This window comes from Pleurodeles waltl, chromosome 5, assembly GCF_031143425.1.
Source record: "Pleurodeles waltl isolate 20211129_DDA chromosome 5, aPleWal1.hap1.20221129, whole genome shotgun sequence".
Classification (NCBI taxonomy): Eukaryota; Metazoa; Chordata; class Amphibia; order Caudata; family Salamandridae; genus Pleurodeles; species Pleurodeles waltl.
The window spans coordinates 1,486,234,148-1,486,254,496 of record NC_090444.1 but is presented as its reverse complement, the minus strand read 5'-3'; the positions used below and the strand labels follow the sequence as shown (position 1 = coordinate 1,486,254,496).

At 43.8% G+C, this 20,349-nt stretch overlaps 1 protein-coding gene across 1 annotated transcript in view; it reads left to right on the top strand.

Moving 5' to 3' along the window:
• The window catches only part of ZNF451 (zinc finger protein 451), a 407,158-nt gene that overhangs the window by 50,991 nt on the left and 335,818 nt on the right, over positions 1-20,349 (top strand). Inside the window, exons 2-3 of the mRNA XM_069235765.1 lie at positions 6,662-6,742; positions 19,470-19,595. Of these exons, the coding sequence (XP_069091866.1) occupies positions 6,662-6,742; positions 19,470-19,595 (207 nt within the window). The remainder of the gene's footprint in view (positions 1-6,661; positions 6,743-19,469; positions 19,596-20,349) is intronic.

Below are 20,349 nucleotides of genomic sequence, written 5' to 3'. Positions count from 1 at the left end.
GCCCGGGTGTGAAGAAGGGTCCTCTCCCAGCCCCTAGTGTTGCTTGATTATGGACAGAATGGCCCTGTGTACAAGAAAGTGCTGCAAACTAATGTCCCACTCCTCCTGCAATTTGTGAAACCCAGTCTCTATAAAGGTCCCCCACACGGTGCACTGTGAGCACTGTGGATGGTAGCCGAGGAATCAAGTGGACGGTCTGCTGAGTAAGGACGTCTAGTACTTGTTTTTTGGATACATCTGTTCCAGCAGTAGGCTCCTTCGTCTCCCACTGCCCTTTATCAGGGAACCATATGAGGAGTCAGGCGAGCCCGGGCCCTGAGGGTGTGCCCAACTGTCTTTCGTTCGCCAGGCTCTGTTGGCTCCACTGCGTGAGGTATTGCAGCTGTGCTGCCAAGTAGTAGTCCTCAAAGTTTGGTGCTGCTTTTGCTCCCTGTACCCCATAAGAGGGATTAGCGTCATCCTATCCAATTCCTTAAACATGGCCTGTGGGATTTTAACTGGTAATGTGCCAAAATAATAAAGGAGACTCTGCAGCGCCACCATCTTTAGTAAGGCCACTCGTCCCATGACAGATAGCGGCAGCGGTTTCCAAACGTTTATGGTCTGTTTTAGGGAACCCATTGCTCTGCCGATGTTAACCTGCAATATATCATCATGGTCATGGCATAGTCTTACTCCTAGATAGGTTATCTGGCTTGGTTCCCAGGGGATGAGGTCCTGGCCTGCCTGGGGAAGGGGGGGGGGGGGGGGGAAATCATGGAAAAACCGGAAACAGGCAGGTCTTCTCCCAGTTTACCCGCAGACCGAACATCTCTCCATATGAGCGTAGTAATAATTGGGCCCCTGTCAGGTCTCTCCCTGGATCCAGTAAAAATATTAAAATGTAATCTGCGTACAACTCAATCTGTCCACCTCTATAGTCGGACCCCTGTAATCATTCCCTAAGGGAGCACGAATTGCCAAGGGTTCCACAGCCAGAGGAAACATTAGGGGTAACAGCGGGCAGCCCTTCCGCGCTCTATTATAAAACTCTGTGATATGAATGCATTCGTTTTAACTCTTGCGTGTGCTTCTGCCTATAAGAGTTTGACCCAGCGTAAGAATCAGCTGACCAGCCCACACCTTAGTAGTACCTCCCCCAGGAAGTTCCATTCCAAGGTGTTAAAAGCTTTTTCAATGTCAATGGTTAAGACTGCTGCCTGTGGTGCTAGGACCGGGGCTTTCTACAGTATTAGTAATATCAGATGGCGGATGGATGTTTTGGGCTGTGTTACAATGTGGAATAAAGCCTGTTTGGTCTCTGTGTATCAACTGTGGCATATGGGCTAGCAGCCAGGAGGCTAAGATTCTACTAAGAATTTTATAGTCTGTGTTGAGAATGGACAGAGGGCGGTAGGCCTTCATATCATGCAATGGTTTCCCGGATTTTAACAGGGGGACCATTAAGGCCTCTCTGGTCGTGGGAGGAAGATTCTGGCATCATTATATACGGCTACCAATTTACTTGCCATTTGCTCCGTGAAGGTTGCATAGAACTCTACTGGGATCCCATCCGACCCTGGTGTTTTCCCTCTTGGTAAATGCTGTATGGCTGCCACACTTCTGGGAGTGTTATTCCTCCCCCCCTCCCCACACCAACATTCACCGTCTCCCCTAAAGATTCTGCCTCCTCCAGCCCTAGTCTAGGAATGACCAGCAGCTGCAGAAATTCTGTAAATTCAGAAGAGGTGACACATGATTTACTTTTGTATAATCCTGCATAATAGGTGTGTAAGGCTCCATTTATCCCAGCCTGTATTGTGACTGTATGTCCCAAAGCTGTTGGGACCTCTAGTATTGGGCACCCTCGTACGCTCGGCGAAGCCAACCATGCCAACAATTTCCCAGCCTCGTCTTGTGTCACGTGTGTTTTTATCATGTAATTTCTGTAGTCGTGACAGTGGGACGTTCCACTAGGATCGCCACCTGACCCCTAGCCTGTAATCCTGCTTCCTTAGTTTTTCCAGGCATGCGACCCTGGGTAGGTTTACCGACGGACCGAAGGAAGACTTTAATATATTCCCTTTGGTTTGAGGCTTGCGCGTTTCTAGGATGCCTTTTCTCTACTATGGGATGGGCGACCTACTGACCAATTGACGGTGACAGATAGTCTTCGTTCAGTAAGTTACTTTCTAGCACTTATTTTTATATAGTTAGGAGAAGTAGTTATTACGGTCCTGATGAAGCGCCAAGGGATCATTTCTTGACCGCAGAGGCGCGAAACACGTTGACCACACTGTGTTAGGACTAGGTACACTACCTTATTTCCTTTCCATTGAGTACAGTGGGACATTATTCCCCGTATCAACTCCTCTTGTTTCCTTTTTTTTTTAACCTTGGCCTGATCCTTTTTCTGAGTTATAAAATCATGATGCCTAAGGCTCAGAGCCAATTTTAATCTATTCTTCTCTCCCATCTTTTTCTAATTGTCAGTATTTTTTGCAGACCTTGTCATTCCTGCTATATTATCTTCGGTTGAGTGCCACCACCTTGTGTGGGGTGGTCCGCCAGACATTGCAGTGCCGGTCTGATGAGGAGATAGCCCAATGATGATGCTTAGCATCCTAGTGGATGCTTGAGGGCTCTCCTGATAATACTGACACTCCCTCTCCCTGCATATACATGTATTGGAACAGTGTACTATTTCTATTTTCATATCTAGGTTTTGGGAGACCGTACACTGGACCACAATTCTCCCAGTCCCTCATTTTTTTTATTTCTGTATTCGTGACAGTGGGACGTTCCACTAGGATCGCCACCTACCCCCTAGCGTGTAATCCTGCTTCCTTAGTTCCCCTCCGCTAGTTCGACCTCCTCTTGCTTCAGTTTTACTTCCGGCCTGAATTTCCAGCAGCACGGTACGTCGTATGCCCACAGCCTCGGCGATATATCGACCCCTTAGGACCGCTTTCATGGCGGGCCATTCCATCCTTCTGGAATCCGTCGTTTCCGCGTTCTCTGTATAATCCTGTGCAATACAATTTCCTATTTGCCCCCTAAAGGGAGGGTCCAAGAGTGCCTCAGGACGGAGCTTCCATGAGGGTCTGTACCCCAGCGTAAGTACAGTAGTATGGGGTTGTGATCAGATTTGGTTCTAATAAGGTATTCTCCATCACAAATCTTCTGATGAAGTGGCGGGGAACCAAGGAATTTGTCTAACCGCACATGTAAATTGTAAACTGAGGGGAAATATGTATACTCACGACCATTGGGATTGAGCATCCGCCAGGTGTCCATCAAGTTGCTCTCCCAGTCCTGAAGCGTGTGAGCCAGTTTACGAATCACTGTCCCATCCAGAGGAAGGTGTGATCTGTCTTTGTTGGGGTCGCTTACACAGTTGAAGTTACCTCCAGTCAGTACTTCCCCAGTGATATAGGATGCCTATTGCTGGGAAAGCTCGTTAAGGAAACCTGCATGATTAACGTTCGGGGCATAAATGTTGATGATAGTGATGTCCCTCCCATCCAGGTGTCCCCGGAATGCCACAAAGGGCCCCTGTGGGTCCACCCTGTGATCCGTGCACTAAATGGGACCCCAGGTTCGTCCCAGATTAGAACTACTCTTGCAAATGCTGAGTATGTCGAATAGTACAGCTGTCCCCTCCACCTCCTCTGTAGGGTTTGCCCTTCCTTCTGCAGCAGGTGCGTTTCCTGGAGTAACGCAATATGTGCTCCCCTACGGGACAGATATGAAAATCCTTTATACTGTTTAGTAAGTGTATTGAAACCCCTAACATTCCAGGAAATTATAACACTTGGGTTCTAGCATTTTGTGTGACCCTATCTTTTGGTGGTACTCCAGTCCCACCTGCAGGTCGCCCTAGGGAGTGCCAGGGCCATAGGCTTGCGTGTGGTGTATGTATGTCCCCTGTTTTGTGGCATGCTGCACTCCTTATCCCCCCTCCCCCATTGAACAGAGAACAAATTAACTCACCAAATCCCCGTCCCTGGTAAAGTCATTCCTGTCCAAACTGTGCCCATAGATACCAACATTGTGGTATCCTCCACCTCTCCGGATGAGGGGGCGGGTGAGGGTCGCATGCCAGTGCCCGTTCCGACAGCCATTGAAATGCAATTATGGGAAGCCCAGGCGCCGCATATTGATTTGGGAGATGGCCCCGGCTCTTGCTGCATTGTCCGCTGCATATTGTCCAAACTGCCACTCTCCTGCTTCCGGCCCCAGGGTGGACTTCTAGCTGTAACAGGGTGGTAGCCCACTCCAAGAAGGCTTCCCCAGAGATCCACCCGTAGGCTACCGGTTTCAGATTAGTTCATCCGCTGTTCTAGGGATGACATGGGAAGATCCGGCTCGGAGTCTGATCTGGTGAGTCGGACTGGTTTGTTCCAGGACTCTGGGCTCCCTCCGTGGTCCCCATCCATCGATTGAGTTCCACTAGTGGTAGCGATGGAGCGCGTGCTCACGCCTCTCAAACTCCACTACGTCTGCCAATGCCCGATGTTGAGCCCTTTGAGCCTCCTCAGTCGTGGGGAGGGGGGGGAATCCTCTTGCTGCCCCCTCCGCCACTTTGTGCAGTTCAGGTATGCCGTCTGCCAGGCTTTTGCGCCCTGTGAGTCCTGCAGTGACTGTGTTTTCCTGTGGGGTGTTGAAGAAAAGGGCAAGACCCTGGGACTGTACCCTCAGCCGTGCCGGGTAGATCATTGCATACGAGAGTCCCATTTGTCTCAGTTTCCGCCTTGCAGACAGAGTGTTTCGGCGGGTTTAGACTTTCCTCTAAAGTCTGGGAATAGCATTACCCTATTATTGTTCATCATGATGTCACCTTTTCCTCAAGCTTGTGCCAGAATTGTGTCCCTGTCCTTATAATGTAGGAGGCACACTATTATCGCTCTAGGTGGTGCCCCCGGTAAAGGGGGCCGCGATGGGACTCGGTGCATTACTTCCAGCACGAAAAAGGTCGACAGCCCAGAAGGCGCTGTTTAATCTTTGATCCACTGTTCAATGAAGGTGACCATGTCTCGGCCCTCTACTTTCTCGGGTATTCCCAGACTCCGTATATTATCACGCCTGGACCTATTCTCCGCATCATCAGCTTTCTGTTCTAAGACCCTGACCTTGTTCTCCAGTTCTGATAGTTGTGCTTGTGTACTTGTCATTGCGGCTAATATGTCCACTGCTTCTCTCTCCACCACCGTCACTCTCTCAGACAACCGGCGATGATCGTCCTTCAGTACCCCAAACTCAGCCCCCAGGGAATCAATTTTTTTTCTAGAGCCTTGCGAGAGGCAGTTATTGCTGGCCTTCTCCATGATGAGGTGATTAATGTGGGCCAGCCTTCACTGTATCAGGGCTATGGTCTAGCCACCTCTCTCTCGCTGCTTGCAACGCCTCTCGGGGCCACTCCTTGCAGTTCCCCCACCTCTAATTGGGGATCCCTCTCCCAGTAGGGCCCGTCAGGTCATCCAAGACCCAGTTCGTCTCTTGTTCTGGGCCACACTCCAGACTCAGAGTCTATGCCCATTCAACACCCTGTGTCTTGCCCCCCAGCGCCCTCCTGTCCGAAGGTACTCCCCACGATGACTGGGTCCCCACTAGTGGGTCCCCAATGGTCACTCCAGCCTCCAGAGCGACCCCCGTGGGCAAGCGGGGACGCTGGGTATATGCAGGTGCAGTGTCCAAGGAGGGGGGCCTCCACAACAGGGCTACCGTCTCCTTCTACCCTGTTCTCCTGCGAAGACCTTCAGGGAAGTGGTGGAGGCCGGGCCCTCCCGCACATCAACCGTATTCGCATCAGTTCCGGGGCCAGGCTCATGTATTTCACTGGCGCATAGTTCAAGATATCCGAGGCCGGCGAACAGGCTGCACCAGAATAGCGTTTCACACGTCTGCCATCTTAGCCACGCCCCTACCTCTTGATCATATTTGTATTGCTAGTAATCTTGAATTGTTCTTGACTGTTAAGAAAATTGTCCAACAAAATGTTGCTTTTGTTTGAATCCCTGTCTTCTAAAAATTACAAAAATGTGAAAAAATGTGTATTTGCTCATTTTTATTGGTCTTTGGTCATAGCAATATTTGTCAGGTTCACACTTTCGATATTTGTGCTCCTGCACATCAATACTGCCAGGGGAGTTTTGTACAAAGTTTCTAGGACTTGGTGCATACATTTTTAGGTCGAGCGCGCAAGCGCTTTGACCTGTTGTAAGTCTTGTGGGCTTTTAATCAAACCCATCACACGCCCATCACTTTCACTTGTTCGTTGCCTTGCCTTTCAAAAATCCTGTGTTATCATTGGTAAATGCTCTACGTTTGTGTCTCCTTGGAGCGGTTTTATTGCCGCCTTGGACACTGACCCCGTTACATAGATAATTTCACTTCTGATGATACTTTTGGCTGTGAGCAAACTTCTTTTTCTGTTTTGTGACTCTCCTTCGCACTCCTACTCATGGCGGCCATGGTGCCTTGAACCGGGCCGCTTATATCAACTGTTTAACTTTTCATTTTCAATTTATGTGGCATGAAAAGTCCAGTTAAGAATTTACAATGCTAATAGCTCCAACTCGAACAAATGCGAGACTCATTGCATTGCAAATGCTTGTTCTATATTGCTAGCATGCTTGTTAGTGAGCACGTACTGAGTTTTGGTTGTTGGTGTATCCTTTAGGAATGTGTTTCACGACCTGTCCTGGAGTTCATTGACCTGGTCAGTAGTGATGATGAAGAGCCCGGCTGTTCTCAGGTTGTGGTAAGTGCCTACAGAGACCCTTTATCTGTTTACTGCCAGACATTTTGTGAACTATTCCAAAATCTTACAGTGAGTTTAGAACCAGCCAATGACTTGACATTGGTTGACTCTCTTGTCGCTCATTTGCTTGCTTCTTATTCAATGGTTTTCCTCCTTATAGTTTGTCCTTCTCCTGGAGCATAGCTTCTTTACCATCCTTTTCATTGGATGACTTCTCTCTTTTCACTACTCCCATTCAGAGAGCTATATTTTTCTTTAAGTACTCAATAAGAGATCATGTATGCTCTTGTTTCTCCTCTTGTACTGCTTCTCCCCAAATATCTGCTCTACAAACTCCTGCATGCTCTTTGTTACGCCCTCCTCCTCACAACCTAACTCATGCCTTTTGCCCCAACCATTTTTTTTCCTTATTTTCTCACCCCCTCCCAAATATGACTTTTCAGCTTTCCTTTGCCACTGCCACCCCTCCCGTCTCCCACGCTTGCTTCTTCATTGCTGTGTTTCATAAACGTGTTTTCACACAAGTAAAATACATTTATTTACAACTCCATGAGCATTTGTTATCACAAATGGGCTTGCATAAAAATGAAGTTGCCGCCAGCAGCATTGTGATGCCTCAGTGACCCTGGTCGCCTTTCTTTTAGTTCTTTCTTGTTTTTTTTTCTTCTTTTTGATGCTGCACAGCATCGGAAAAAAAGCATTGGCAAAACCGATAGGTTAAAAATGTCAGACCTGTTGATTTGTCATTTGTTTAAAGTGCTGCCAGTAGAGACTGCAAAGTTTGTCTTGTTGCAGAGCTGCCATGAACAGCAGCAATAGTGCATGGTAATACTTGAAAGAGCATTTATTTCCTGAAAGCAACCAGAGCAGGAAAATATGGCAATGTAAATAAATCGTGATTTTCAAACAATGCACCATCATTGAGGTATGGCTTGATGTGCACATATTGCCAGCAAGCAAGCACCTCAAGATTTTGGGTGTTGGTATGAAACAGTAGAAACCTAATAAAGTAATGCCTCTATGGAATCATTCTAATAGGGTCAAAGTGGCAATACTGAAATAAAGATTCAGAGGGGTGGGAATAATAGAGATATTCCCTACGTACACACATTCTTGCCCACCAGCCTGCTAAAAATAAAGTGGTTAGTATTACAAACCATTATAATCACCTTCATCCTAATTTGATGGTGGTAAGTGCAGCAATTAGGGTAAATAACATCACAAAATGCTGTGCTAAATTCCCTCTCCTGACAAAAGAGACCTACATTCATGCAAAGATCTAACCCAAGAAAGGTGCAAGAAGACTGGCTACTAACGCTCCCAAACTTCCAAAGCCACCCCTCATTAAATTATTTCTTTAAAATCATGGCTTACAAGAACCTTGCATATGCCATCCAGCCAACAAAGGCAGCTGATGGCAGCAGAACGCCTTTCAGTACAGCCTGATGACAGTTCAGTATTTGGTAACTCAACATACATAAAAAACAATGCTACATATATATTGAGAGATGACTGGGAGAATATAAGGAAATAACTGAGGAGCTTATCCTAGAGAAACCGTGCTGCTTAAACAATTCAGACATACCCACTACAAACAGGTTTGAGGTTCTTCGCTATTAACTGATGACCAATATGACAATGGCACTGCCTCAGAAGAACACGCAAGTGTAAACAATCCATCCAAAAGTAACAAGGCAGGAAAAGAGGTAAGTGTAGTACAATCCATTTCTATGGGTACACTTCTGGAATCATTTTACTGGATCTAATATTTGAAATTCAGAAGAGGTCTGAAATATCCATATCCAACCAAAAAAGGAAACAAGTCCTGTGTTAAGCTTTAGAAAAAAGGTTAGATTGTGTTCTTGTAAGGACCAAAGCACCTAAAGAGACTGTGCAGAACTGACAAAGACTTGGCAAATAACACCAGTGATATAGGTCATTCGAAGTTGCAAAACCAAAGCCCAAAAGATGACCTAGAGAGATTGGAAAAGTATTCTAGGCATAACAATCAAGAATACTTAACATACCTGAGATACTAGAGAGTGGTGACTTGAAAGGTTTTATAATATCCCCTCTTAAGAAGGGCATCCTGAAAGGATACCCTGATGTAAGCCTAGAGACTGGAAGAACTTTAAGAAAATCTTGGTTAACATATTGGTATACACTAGCAAAGGACAGATTCTATGGTTGCCACTTAAATCAGAGACTCTAACAGACAAAGCCATAACTTATAGCATAAGGTGTGACATATGTAAGGCTACAGTACAATGGCAGTGGGTTAGGAAAAAGGATTGAGAATGATGTGGAGAAACCAGTGCACAATCTAAGGAAAATAGAGAATGTAAATAAATGAGTCTATTCAAAGTACCCAGTCATAGAAGGCAAGGATTTAACCCAGTGCTATTAGAATTGACAAGACGAGCAAGGAAGAAGAAGATGGGAAACACATTTGTTTAACATTTCACTTCACATTGTAAGGCCACCTCAGATGATAGTAACTTCAACAGACACATATAATATGCCCAAGAATAAAGGGAAGATTCCCTGGGGTGGTACTCTGGGTGTGGTACTAGTGGGAGGATTGGGGGGGGGGGGGTGTAGGGGGATTCCTCATGCTTAACACATCTAACAGAAACATTATGGCAACCAGCAGCTATTCTAGTGACTCATGACAGTCAATCTGTATGGGACGGACAAGGATAAAGTAGTCACTTTTTTATTTGGGAATGTAAATGACCGAATTAGAAGAAAGCTGAGATCCATTTTGCAGTATATTAAAGATTGAGAAGCACAAATTCAAACTCATTTGACTTGTTTGGAATTTAAAGAGTTATTTGGTCAACAAAGATGAATTTAGCAAGTAGCAAGTTCTGGCCAGGTGAGTAGCCTTAATTATAAAGAAAATCTCTGGCATAGAACGTCCAGACTATAAAGCTGACTACAGGAAGATTGATCATTGGCAATCTCAGATGTAACCATGTAAAATGTTATTATAGAAGTGTCATGTGCCAGGTTTTATGGTCCAAACTGTGATGATATAGCACCCTGAGCACTTGAGTTGAACCTGTTGGAGTCACCCATCGCCCTTCTTAAGCAGATTCAGTCCAGGAATTTGGCTGTTTGCTGGTGGTAGGCTCTTAGGGCTGATTTCAAGGTACTTTTATTTGTGGTGTCTTGACTTATTATTGCTCTCCTAATGCTTGCAGTGACATATTTATATCCTCAAACAAAGTGATCATTGAAGCAGCAAGCTCATGCTGCTTCTGCAAACATTGGGGATGGGCCGTTTTCTCCCGAATTAATAATTGCTACGTTGCACTCCTGGAAGGCTTATTGATTCCAGATATTTATTAGGAAAACTTCATCTGCATCTATCCAAACATCACTAATGCATTTCGAGACTCTTGCTCACAGTTAGTGTGCTGTTTTTTTAATGTTTGTCAATTTATACCATGAACAGGCATTATGGGAGTTGCAGCTCAATCTGCACATGACCATGCACACAGTTATTGCGTATATGTTGTAGTTAGCACATATTTATACGGATCTCGTATCTACGTCATGCATGGCGTAATCTTTAACATCCCAATTGACTGCTGGTTTAGCTATTCGTAAGTTTTCTTCACCAATTCAATAAACCGCTGTCACTCCCGGGCCCCTTTAAGCAGGGCCCCATTGATCCAAACAGTTAATATTCAAGGACATATGCTCACCTTCGTACTCTGTGAAGCTGTCCTTGAATCTTTGTGACAGTCAGCCCAAGGCATTTTTGGAGTCCGTACCAATCCAGGTACTGCCAGTCTCCAAGTGGTTAGTACACAAGCCAGAAATACAGTAGGCAGTTTTCAACATGCCTTTCGATAAAGAACACTTATTTGGCCCAGAGGTGGATATCACTATTGACAAGCTCAACAACAACGCAGAAATCGCTAAAGCTATGGGGCCGTACGTACCAACTCCACAAACTATGGGAATTTTCATAGGCCACAATTTAGGGGAGGTTTGAAGACAACATCTACAGAGCCTTCCACCTCTCAAACCAAAACAAGGGACACATTTTTACAATAGAGGTTCCTTCAGAGGCTCATACAGGAGTGCAAATAGAGGCAGAGGTGAGGTGTCCACCTCTAAAGATTCTGCCTCAAATACAAGATAGTGACTTCTTACAATGTCCCACACCACACACTTCTCCCGTGGGAAGAAGACTAGCACATTTCTATCCCCAATGGTCCAATATCACCACAGATCAATGGGCTTTATCATCTAGCCAACATGGTTATTGTCTAGAACTCATTTCTACTCCACCAAATATTCTCCCTAGTGTTCACAAACTCTTACATTATCATCTCATTCTCTTAAAAGAAGAGGTACAAGCCCTTTTTCTCAAAAGGACTATAGAACCAGTTCCCCTCCCTCAACAAGGGTTAGGAGTATATTCCCTATAGTTCCTTATACCGAAGAAAGATGGCTCATTAAAACCAATTCTGGATCTCAGACCTCACAACCTATACATACTTTCAGAGCATTTTCATATGGGCACTCTGCAAGATGCTATTCCCTATTAGAACAAGAAGATTACATGACCGTATTAGATCTCAAAGGATGCTTAATTCCACATGCTCGTTCATCCAACACATTGCAAATATCTCTGATTTTTTCATTGTGGGAAAATATGATCAATTCAAGGTTCTACCATTTGGGGTAACCACCGCTCCCTGGGTATTCACAAAATGCTTACCAGTAACGGCTGCATTCCTCAGAAGGCAACATATTCATGTGTTCCCATACTTGGACGATTGGCTTATCAAAGCCAGTACCATTAAAAAAAAAAAAAAAAAAAAAAAAAAAAATGTCAGAAGCCTACTCAGTACACAGTAAACCTTCTACACACTCTGAGATTTACAATAAACTTTCTCAAATCCCATCTCCAACCCTGACAGATCCAGCCTTATCTGGGAGTATTTCTCAGTAGTCACTCTGGGTTGGCATATCCAAACTCAGCATGGATTCAAGCTTTCCAAACTCTTCTGTCTCAATTACAAGAGAACCATACTTAACACAGTGAGACTAGTGATCCCTATTAGGGATGATGGCTTCCTGCATTGCCATAGTTCCTCATGCCAGACTACACATGCATCCATTACAGCAGTGTCTGTCCCGTCAGTGGTCTGTCACAGGGTCATCTTCAGGATCTAGTGTTAGACCACCAGACTCACTGCTCCCTGCAATGGTGGAATCCCACCAACCTTTCAAAAGGGCGGCCCTTTCAAAACCCTGTGCCTCAGATAACTGTCACTACACATGCATCACAGATAGGTTAGGGAGTTCACCGCAACAACCTTACAATACAAGGCAGGTGGGATCCCATTCAACAAATTTATCACATCAGCTACTTGGAGTTACTAGCAGTCTTTCTAGCGCTGAAAGCATTTCTGCCATAACTCCAGCAAAGTAGTTCTAGTCTGTACAGACAACATTACAGCTATGTATTATCTGCAGAAATGCGGATGGGACACCCTCATCTCAGAATATTGCCCAGGAATGGACAATCAGTTTGCAGACCTTCTAAACCGGATGCAGAAACATGTCCCCGTATGGGAACTGCTTACAAAAGTACTTCACCAATACTTTCACCTCTGAGGGGCACCAGAAATAGATCTCTTTGCCACTGTAAAAAATTCAAAATGCCAAAACTTCACGTCCATATACCCACACCCTCAGTCCAAGGGCAATGCTGTTTGATTGAATTGGTCAGGGATATTTGCTTAAGCTTTTCCGCCTCTCCCACTCATTCCATTTTTGGTTTGCAAACTGAGTCAAACATCTCTCACCATAATCCTTGTAGCCCCCATATGGGCATGTCAACCTTGGTACACAACACTATTGGATCTGTCTGTGGTTCCCCACCAGAAACTTCCCAACAGACCAGATGTTTTGACTCAAAAGCGAGGTCAGATCAGACACCCAGACCCCAAAACACTCAATATTGTGATATGGCTCCTGAAGTCCTAGAATTTGTATATTTACAACTTCCCTCTGAATGTATGGATATTCTTACAAGGGCATGAAAACCAACAACTAGACAGTATTATGCTGCAAAATGGAAACGTTTTGTATGCTACTGTCAACCTAAACATATTGATCCACTCAAAGCATCAGTGCAAGATATTGCTTATCTGCTACATTTATAAAAGGCAAATCTAGCATACTCGTCTATCAGATATTATTTATCAGCTACAGCTGCTTACCTCCAAAACAGACAGCCTATTTCCTTGTTTAGAATTGCAGTAATAAAAGCGTTTTTAGAAGGACTTAAGAGGGTTATTCCACCCAGGGTTGTTCAGTATGGAACCTTAATATTGTCCTTACTAGACTTATGGGTCCACCATTTGAACCCATACACTCCTGTTCTTAGCAATTTCTTTCATGGAAATTTACCTTTTTAGTGGCTATCACTCCTCTATGACGTGTAAATTAATAAAAAACTTTGACTTTAGAAGAACCCTTTTTTCCAAGTACATAGGGATAGAGTAGTCCTTAGGACAAATATTGAATTTCTCCCAAAAGTAGTTTCACAGTTTCACATTAACCAATCGAGTTACCTGTGTTTTTAGCCAGACTCAATCGCTGAAAGAGCTTTGCACACTAGATGTTAAACCAGCTTATATGTATTACATTGACAGGACTAATAGTTTTTTTGAAAATCTAAACAGCTTTTTGTAGCACACATTCACTAAGCACTATTGTGTAGATGTTTTAGCTCAACTACAAGCAAATGTGCTAAAAAACCCTACATTATTTTTGTAACACGGACTTCTGGCCAAATTCCACTAATCTGCGCAAGGCAGAATTTTTTTTCTTGCATGCATGCCATAATAAGTTGGCTAGCGTAAGCCAGATTTGACGTCCTCTAGTGCGATTTATGGTCGCTAGGAGTACATCCAGGAATATTTTTCTAACGTTGTTGGTCGTAACTGTTCGCGTTCAGAAGTCAGCTGCTCAAGTAGAAAATCTACTGGAGCGCCTGCAAGATAAACTTTAGTAGCGGCACCCCTTGACGCACCATGTGGTGCCATTCACACTGATTTCTTAACACTGAAAGCACTCACAGTGCTAAATCACTACACAAGCAGCGCAGAATGCTTATTTTTGCCTGTTGGCGTAATTCCATTGAATCTCATGAACTTTTTTTGTAACTGCTGAATTCCGTGAGTTCTGCCCACCCATTTAGCAACTATTTAACATGGGCATGTACCATAGAAATCCACTGGTGAATAAAACCAACACCTCTTTTGAAACCAGGCCTCTGCAGCCCACATCAGGTACATATACAGCCTTTACATTTTTTAACAATGAGTACTACTTGCACCACAAACATTGATAGTTTGTGAATGATGTACCATACAACTTTCAACATGCATCCCATTTGCCTCCAGGGCTTACTACATTTCCATTCTTAGCACCCACACAAATGCGCTCATAGTAACTCTTGTAAATTACTATTGACCCTTTACTAACAACTTACAATAAAATGATGTGCAGCAGGTTTTGAATAATGTGAATAACAATATGAACAGTGATGTTATTTGAGATTTATCAGTGCTGTCGTCAAAAATGTCAAGTAAGTTTAAAACAAAACATTTATTTGGTAATTAAGCACAATAAGAGAAAAATACAAGCATATGAATACAATATGGTGTGCAGAGTCTGAAATATCTTATTGAACTCTTGAAAATACTTATAGAATAGAAAGATAGAAGAGAGAGAAAAGTAACAAAGCTGCACATTGTCAGGAAAAAAGTTACAAATGTAAAATATAATTGCTAAAACAGCATCAAAATGTGACAAAAAAAAGTACCTCACATCAGTTAACCATATTCATAGTGAAAACAAAAGTCATGGAGGTTTAGGTGCCTCTTCAATTAGAGGGTTATATAAGCAAGCGATCATTGCACACGAATCCAGGAAATATGTTAAAGGTAACCAAAGATGATCCCTTTTGATGGCAGGTGGAATTGAATTGATGTGTGCTCTGTCAAACCTGGGATTATAGCAGACACCGTACCACCAAGCCTGAAAAGATATGTTAGCAGAGTCTTTCCAGGTAATATGTTGAAATTCAACTGCAAGTCGTGCATCAAGTGCATGAATATTATCTGAGTGGGAGGACCAGTCCTCTGAAATACTTACTAGAAAAATATTGGCAAAAGTAAAAGGTATATATGTGTAGAAGATATAATTTATCTGTTTCCAAACTTGTAACCAAAATTGGTGAGTAGAGGGGCATTCGAACAGCATATGTTTAAGGTCTAAGGAAGCTTTAGTGCATGACGAACAGGAGGAGGGTTGTGTTGGAATAATTTTATGTAATGTGGCCGGAGTGATCAAGAGTGTATTGTAAATAAAATGTTTGGATGGCATAAGCAGCTCTAGATTATTTCCATAAATTGGTCCAAATTTTGCTCTATAAAATTGAAAGACATCTGTAGGTTGGAGTTCCACAACTCTTTTGTCTGTCAGCTGCTTAGATTCTTATATATTTGGGACACAGAGGGAGAATTGAGCAATAAAAGGGACTATGTGATGCATAGGAGAAGTGGGAATAATATTATGTGGTAGATGATCGTATGTTGATTGAATCACTACAATTAATGCCCTGTATTTAGTTTTATACGAAGGAGAGAATGAAAAACACGCTTGAGCGATTATAAAAGGGAGTCCAGACTCATTACCAAAAAGTTGATAAATCCAACTGAGACCTTTTCCATGCCAAGCTGTCCAAAAGGTGGTTTTATTATTTATTTGAGTATGTTTGTCAAATTGATGATTGTAGAAGTTGTTCTTTAGTGTTCTGATGGGGGATAAAAATAGGTTGGAAGAGTTCACAGGCATTTTTTAGAATGGGGAGGAATAAGGATAAAGGTTTGTGTGGAAACTATATGAATTCCTGAAAAGAAAATGGGTAAAGAAAAGCTTTTGCAACATCTAACCATAGGATAGGTTTAATATATTGGGTTCGGTTAGTGAAAGGGATCCTGGTTTAAGAAAAATGCTATATGGTAAAAGGTCAAATCTGGAAAAGTAACTACCCGCCCCTCCCAAGTGTTTGGGTTAAGTTTTTAAAGGGCCATATAAGATTTCTTTTATTGTGCCATAAGACTTTGGAAAAATAGTCCTTTTTTTTTTTAATAGTGAAAACTGTTTCGCCGTTCGGACATTTTATATTCAAAGGGCAACTCTCACTCTTCTTTACTAAAGCCTAGCCTCTCGTATCTGACCACGGCAAGATGTTTTAAACATTTGGAAAAAACGAAAAGTGGAAATGGGCAGATATATAATGCCATGTATGACCCATACTGTTGATGGACTTTCTGTGAACGGCGACCTCTCTAGCTTTTCTATGTAAAGTATGGTGAAACTTGCTTCCCTTTCAGCCATTGTCTGTTGTTCCCTGGATGAATTAAAAGCAGCCAACAAGTCACTACTGTTAAAATATTTCCATGGAACGCAGCCATTTTTCAGAATCTGTAGTGTCCAACCTAACTGCATTATGGAACGAAGCTGACTTTGTCAATGATGTAAAAATGACATGTTATTCTGAATTATGTCAATCGCAGATGACACTATGTTATTAAGGGAATATATCCTGTTGTATTCATGCCACTATCAACAACAGCTAAAGCCTTTTCCAAATCTTCTTTATCTGCGGTAAACATGCAGCAGCTTCCATTTGTAAAAGTTTCCAGATCTCATTGTATATGGTACAGATGAATCTTTTAGAGTGTGGTTTTCTTGAACCTAACAAGAAGTCCTGTAAGTCTGTGTCTTCATAAAGAGTAGTAAGATGTTCCTTAACTGCTGCTAAAGTGTTAGTATGTTAATGTAATGCACTGCACTAGTCTCGGCAGTAAATTGCCCTCACGTCCCATTTTTATGACAGGGTGACTGGGAGAGGAGCGTGGATTTCTGCAATACCACCACATTAACTGCAACCTCCTGCCACAAACCTAAACAAATACTTAACAGCATAGATTTACTTGACACGAATAGCGTATTTTACACCTTCAGGCAAAAGGTATCTTTGAGTGGCTGCGTTTCCCCTCACCAAAGAAACCCTACATGAAACCGCTCATGCAAGGTGCACTGTAAGAAGATACGTTCTGCCTTTAGGATGGGGACTGCAATAAATCGTGGTTAGGGGGACTCCACTCTTGGCTACTCCACTCTCCTTTATGCCACTAACAGTTAGCCATGCTGAACAGCATCCATGCTGGTGTGCAACATGACTAAAACACATTGGCAAAAGCCAATAGCTCTTGCATAGGCAAGTTCTATTACCATTGCCAAAACGTACTTGTTTTTGTTATTGATTAGGGAGGAGCTATCTCTCAACACATCTAGCTTAAGGCGCCACATGCCAAGATTGTGACTACAGGGGATATTTCTGAGGTACCCTCTTAGTTCTAAGTAACTGGGAGACTCACTATTTCATCTAAGATAGTACTGGCATGTCTTCCAGGTATCAGAAGCATCTTCCCTTGCCCTTTTGTTGTCCTCCAACCTGGCTGCCCTTAATCTTACTGCCATATGCACCAGATTACTGCAGATTGACTTCTTGAACCTTCACCTTTGATGACTCGCATTGGGGCTGTTGTGGAACCATCTACTCTACAGGGGCGGTTCTCATGCTGCCTGGCCTTTCACCTGCATGCTAGCTAAGTTTACTGCCATGGTCTTTTGTTGTTCTTCCACAACTCAGTCAGGCTCCTCCTATCTGAAAGATGACCAAAGCCAATCCTGAGTCGTGCCTCTCATTTATGTCTGTCAATTTGGCCATTGCTGTAATATGACTGCTACCACCAGTGCTGACACCATGCTATGTCAGTACTGATGTGAGCAGGCTAAACATGGTGGCCTAGCAAAAACAACAAGTGATGGACGGAATGCTTAACATTGTCAAACATTCACCCCCAGTACAGTGATCTGGGCCTAAATCCATAATTTTTTTGCTGCCCATGCCATTCCAGTTTGGACCCAGCCATATGCAAATCAGTCTTGACCCTGTCCCCCATGGGAACAGTCCAGCCCGAACTGCTAGGCCAGGTCTTCCCTGGACTGGAAACAAGCATCCTGGGACCGGTTTCGGGGTTTCACCCCTCATCAGCCAGGCTAGCTTGAATCCAGTGGCATGGGAAGCACGGGACCCACGTCTGGGCATACCCTTCCCACTTAGGGCGACAAAGCAAAAACAACAAGTGATGGACGGAATGCTGAACATTGTCAAACATTCACCCCCAGTACAGTGATCTGGGCCTAAATCCATCATTTTTTTTGCTGCCCATGCCATTCCAGTTTGGACCCAGCCATATGCAAATCAGTCTTGACCCTGTCACCCATGGGAACAGTCCAGCCCGAACTGCTAGGCCAGGTCTTCCCTGGACTGGAAACAAGCATCCTGGGACCGGTTTCGGGGTTTCACCCCTCATCAGCCAGGCTAGCTTGAATCCAGTGGCATGGGAAGCACGGGACCCACGTCTGGGCATACCCTTCCCACTTAGGGCGACAAAGCAAAAACAACAAGTGATGGACGGAATGCTGAACATTGTCAAACATTCATCCCCAGTACAGTGATCTGGGCCTAAATCCATCATTCCGCATTCCGTCCATCCAGTTATGCTATCCCACAGCGTTTGTGTTTTGCTTTGCTTTTGCTGCCCTAAGTGCGCCGGGTATGCCCAGACGTGGGTCCCGGGCTCACTGTGCCACTGGATTCAAGCTAGCCTGGCTGATGAGGGATGAAACCCCGAAACCGGTCCCAGGATGCTTGTTTCCGGTCCAGGGAGAACCTGGCCTGGCAGTTCGGGCTGGACTGTTCCCATGTGGAACAGGGTCAAGACTGATTTGCATATGGCTGGCTTCAAACTGGGGTGGCATGGTGAGCAAAATAATGGATGGGTTAAACCCAGATCTGTGACTGGGGGTGAATGTTTGATTGGTTCCGCATTCCGTCCATCCAGTTACGCTATCCCACAGCGTTTGTGTTTTGCTTTGCTTTTGCTGCCCTAAGTGCGCCGGGTATGCCCAGACGTGGGTCCCGGGCTCACTGTGCCACTGGATTCAAGCTAGCCTGGCTGATGAGGGGTGAAACCCCGAAACCGGTCCCAGGATGCTTGTTTCCGGTCCAGGGAGAACCTGGCCTGGCAGTTCGGGCTGGACTGTTCCCATGTGGAACAGGGTCAAGACTGATTTGCATATGGCTGGGTTCAAACTGGGGTGGCATGGTGAGCAAAATAATGGATGGATTAAACCCAGATCTGTGACTGGGGGTGAATGTTTGATTGGTTATGCATTCCGTCCATCCAGTTACGCTATCCCACAGCGTTTGTGTTTTGCTTTGCTTAAACATGGTGGCCTTCCATTGTCTGCAGTGTTTTCATGTAGAAAATCAGAGTGAAAAATTACTAGACTATTCTGTGATGTTTGGGCATTAAAGTAGGTACAATTAATAGGAGGTAGGTGTGCAGTGCAAGATAATAAAGAAAATGTTGAGAGTGAAATAAAAAAATGCTACTTAGAACTTCAATGTCAAAGAAATTGTATTTGTAATTGTTCCTTTAGTACTTTACTTTTCACACTTTCTTTTTGAATGCGTGCTCCACACTATGAACAAAAGTGCCATCCTTTAAACACAGTTCCTCAGAATGACCACTTTTTTTTTTTATTGCAGAGAAAAGTGAAACCTAAAGACTACATTGACTGGCAAAAGGATAGGGTTGCTTCGACTTTAGACCGTCTTGCACGCCATGTTGAGGTGGAAAGGAGAGAGCAGGAAGCACGTAACAGGAAGTTTTTGGTGAGGTAGCTAATGCATGGCTGATTAAAGTATACAGTTTTCAAATTAAAATTTGTTAGTGAAATTTGTGAAAATCTAACTTTATTTGACTAAATGGTATAGCACTTAAAATAAGATTGTTTTTCCAACCCCAAATAAGATTTTCCTACCAATGAAGCTTGTATGAAGTGCACCATATATTACAAGGACATTTTGAAGATCTATACATAAATATCTGCAAGGGTATTGGAAGGGATTTCCATAAATGATCTTTACAGTTCATTGAACCGCTGGAACGTGCCTGCCCTTCAAATTAGATACGGACTAGGTAACCGGATCACCACTCATAGGGTTCCCTATGGTAGAGGAACTGGCCAAAATATTTTCTCTGCCCATCACTGCCACTCCTAGCAATGATGACAAAAGGATGTTTATTTCATTACTCTTCATTCCTTCTGTTTCCCTGCCTTGTGCCTCTTTATAAACATTCAGCCTCAATGTGAGGAAACGCACATGGTTTATCTTCCACCTCAGCCTTCAGTCTGAATGTATACATGCATCCCTTATTTATAGTAGAGCTCCCCTAGAACTTACCAGGACTTCACTTTTGAAACATAATCATATGATTGTAACTTAAAAGAAATCCCTTTCATCGTAGGCCTGCCCTCCATATTCTCTCTCATGTGCAAGGCTGCAACATAACAAGAATCTTACAGAGACATTATTCTCCAATTTTCAAACTGTCTACTACCACCACGAAAAATAATTGATTTTG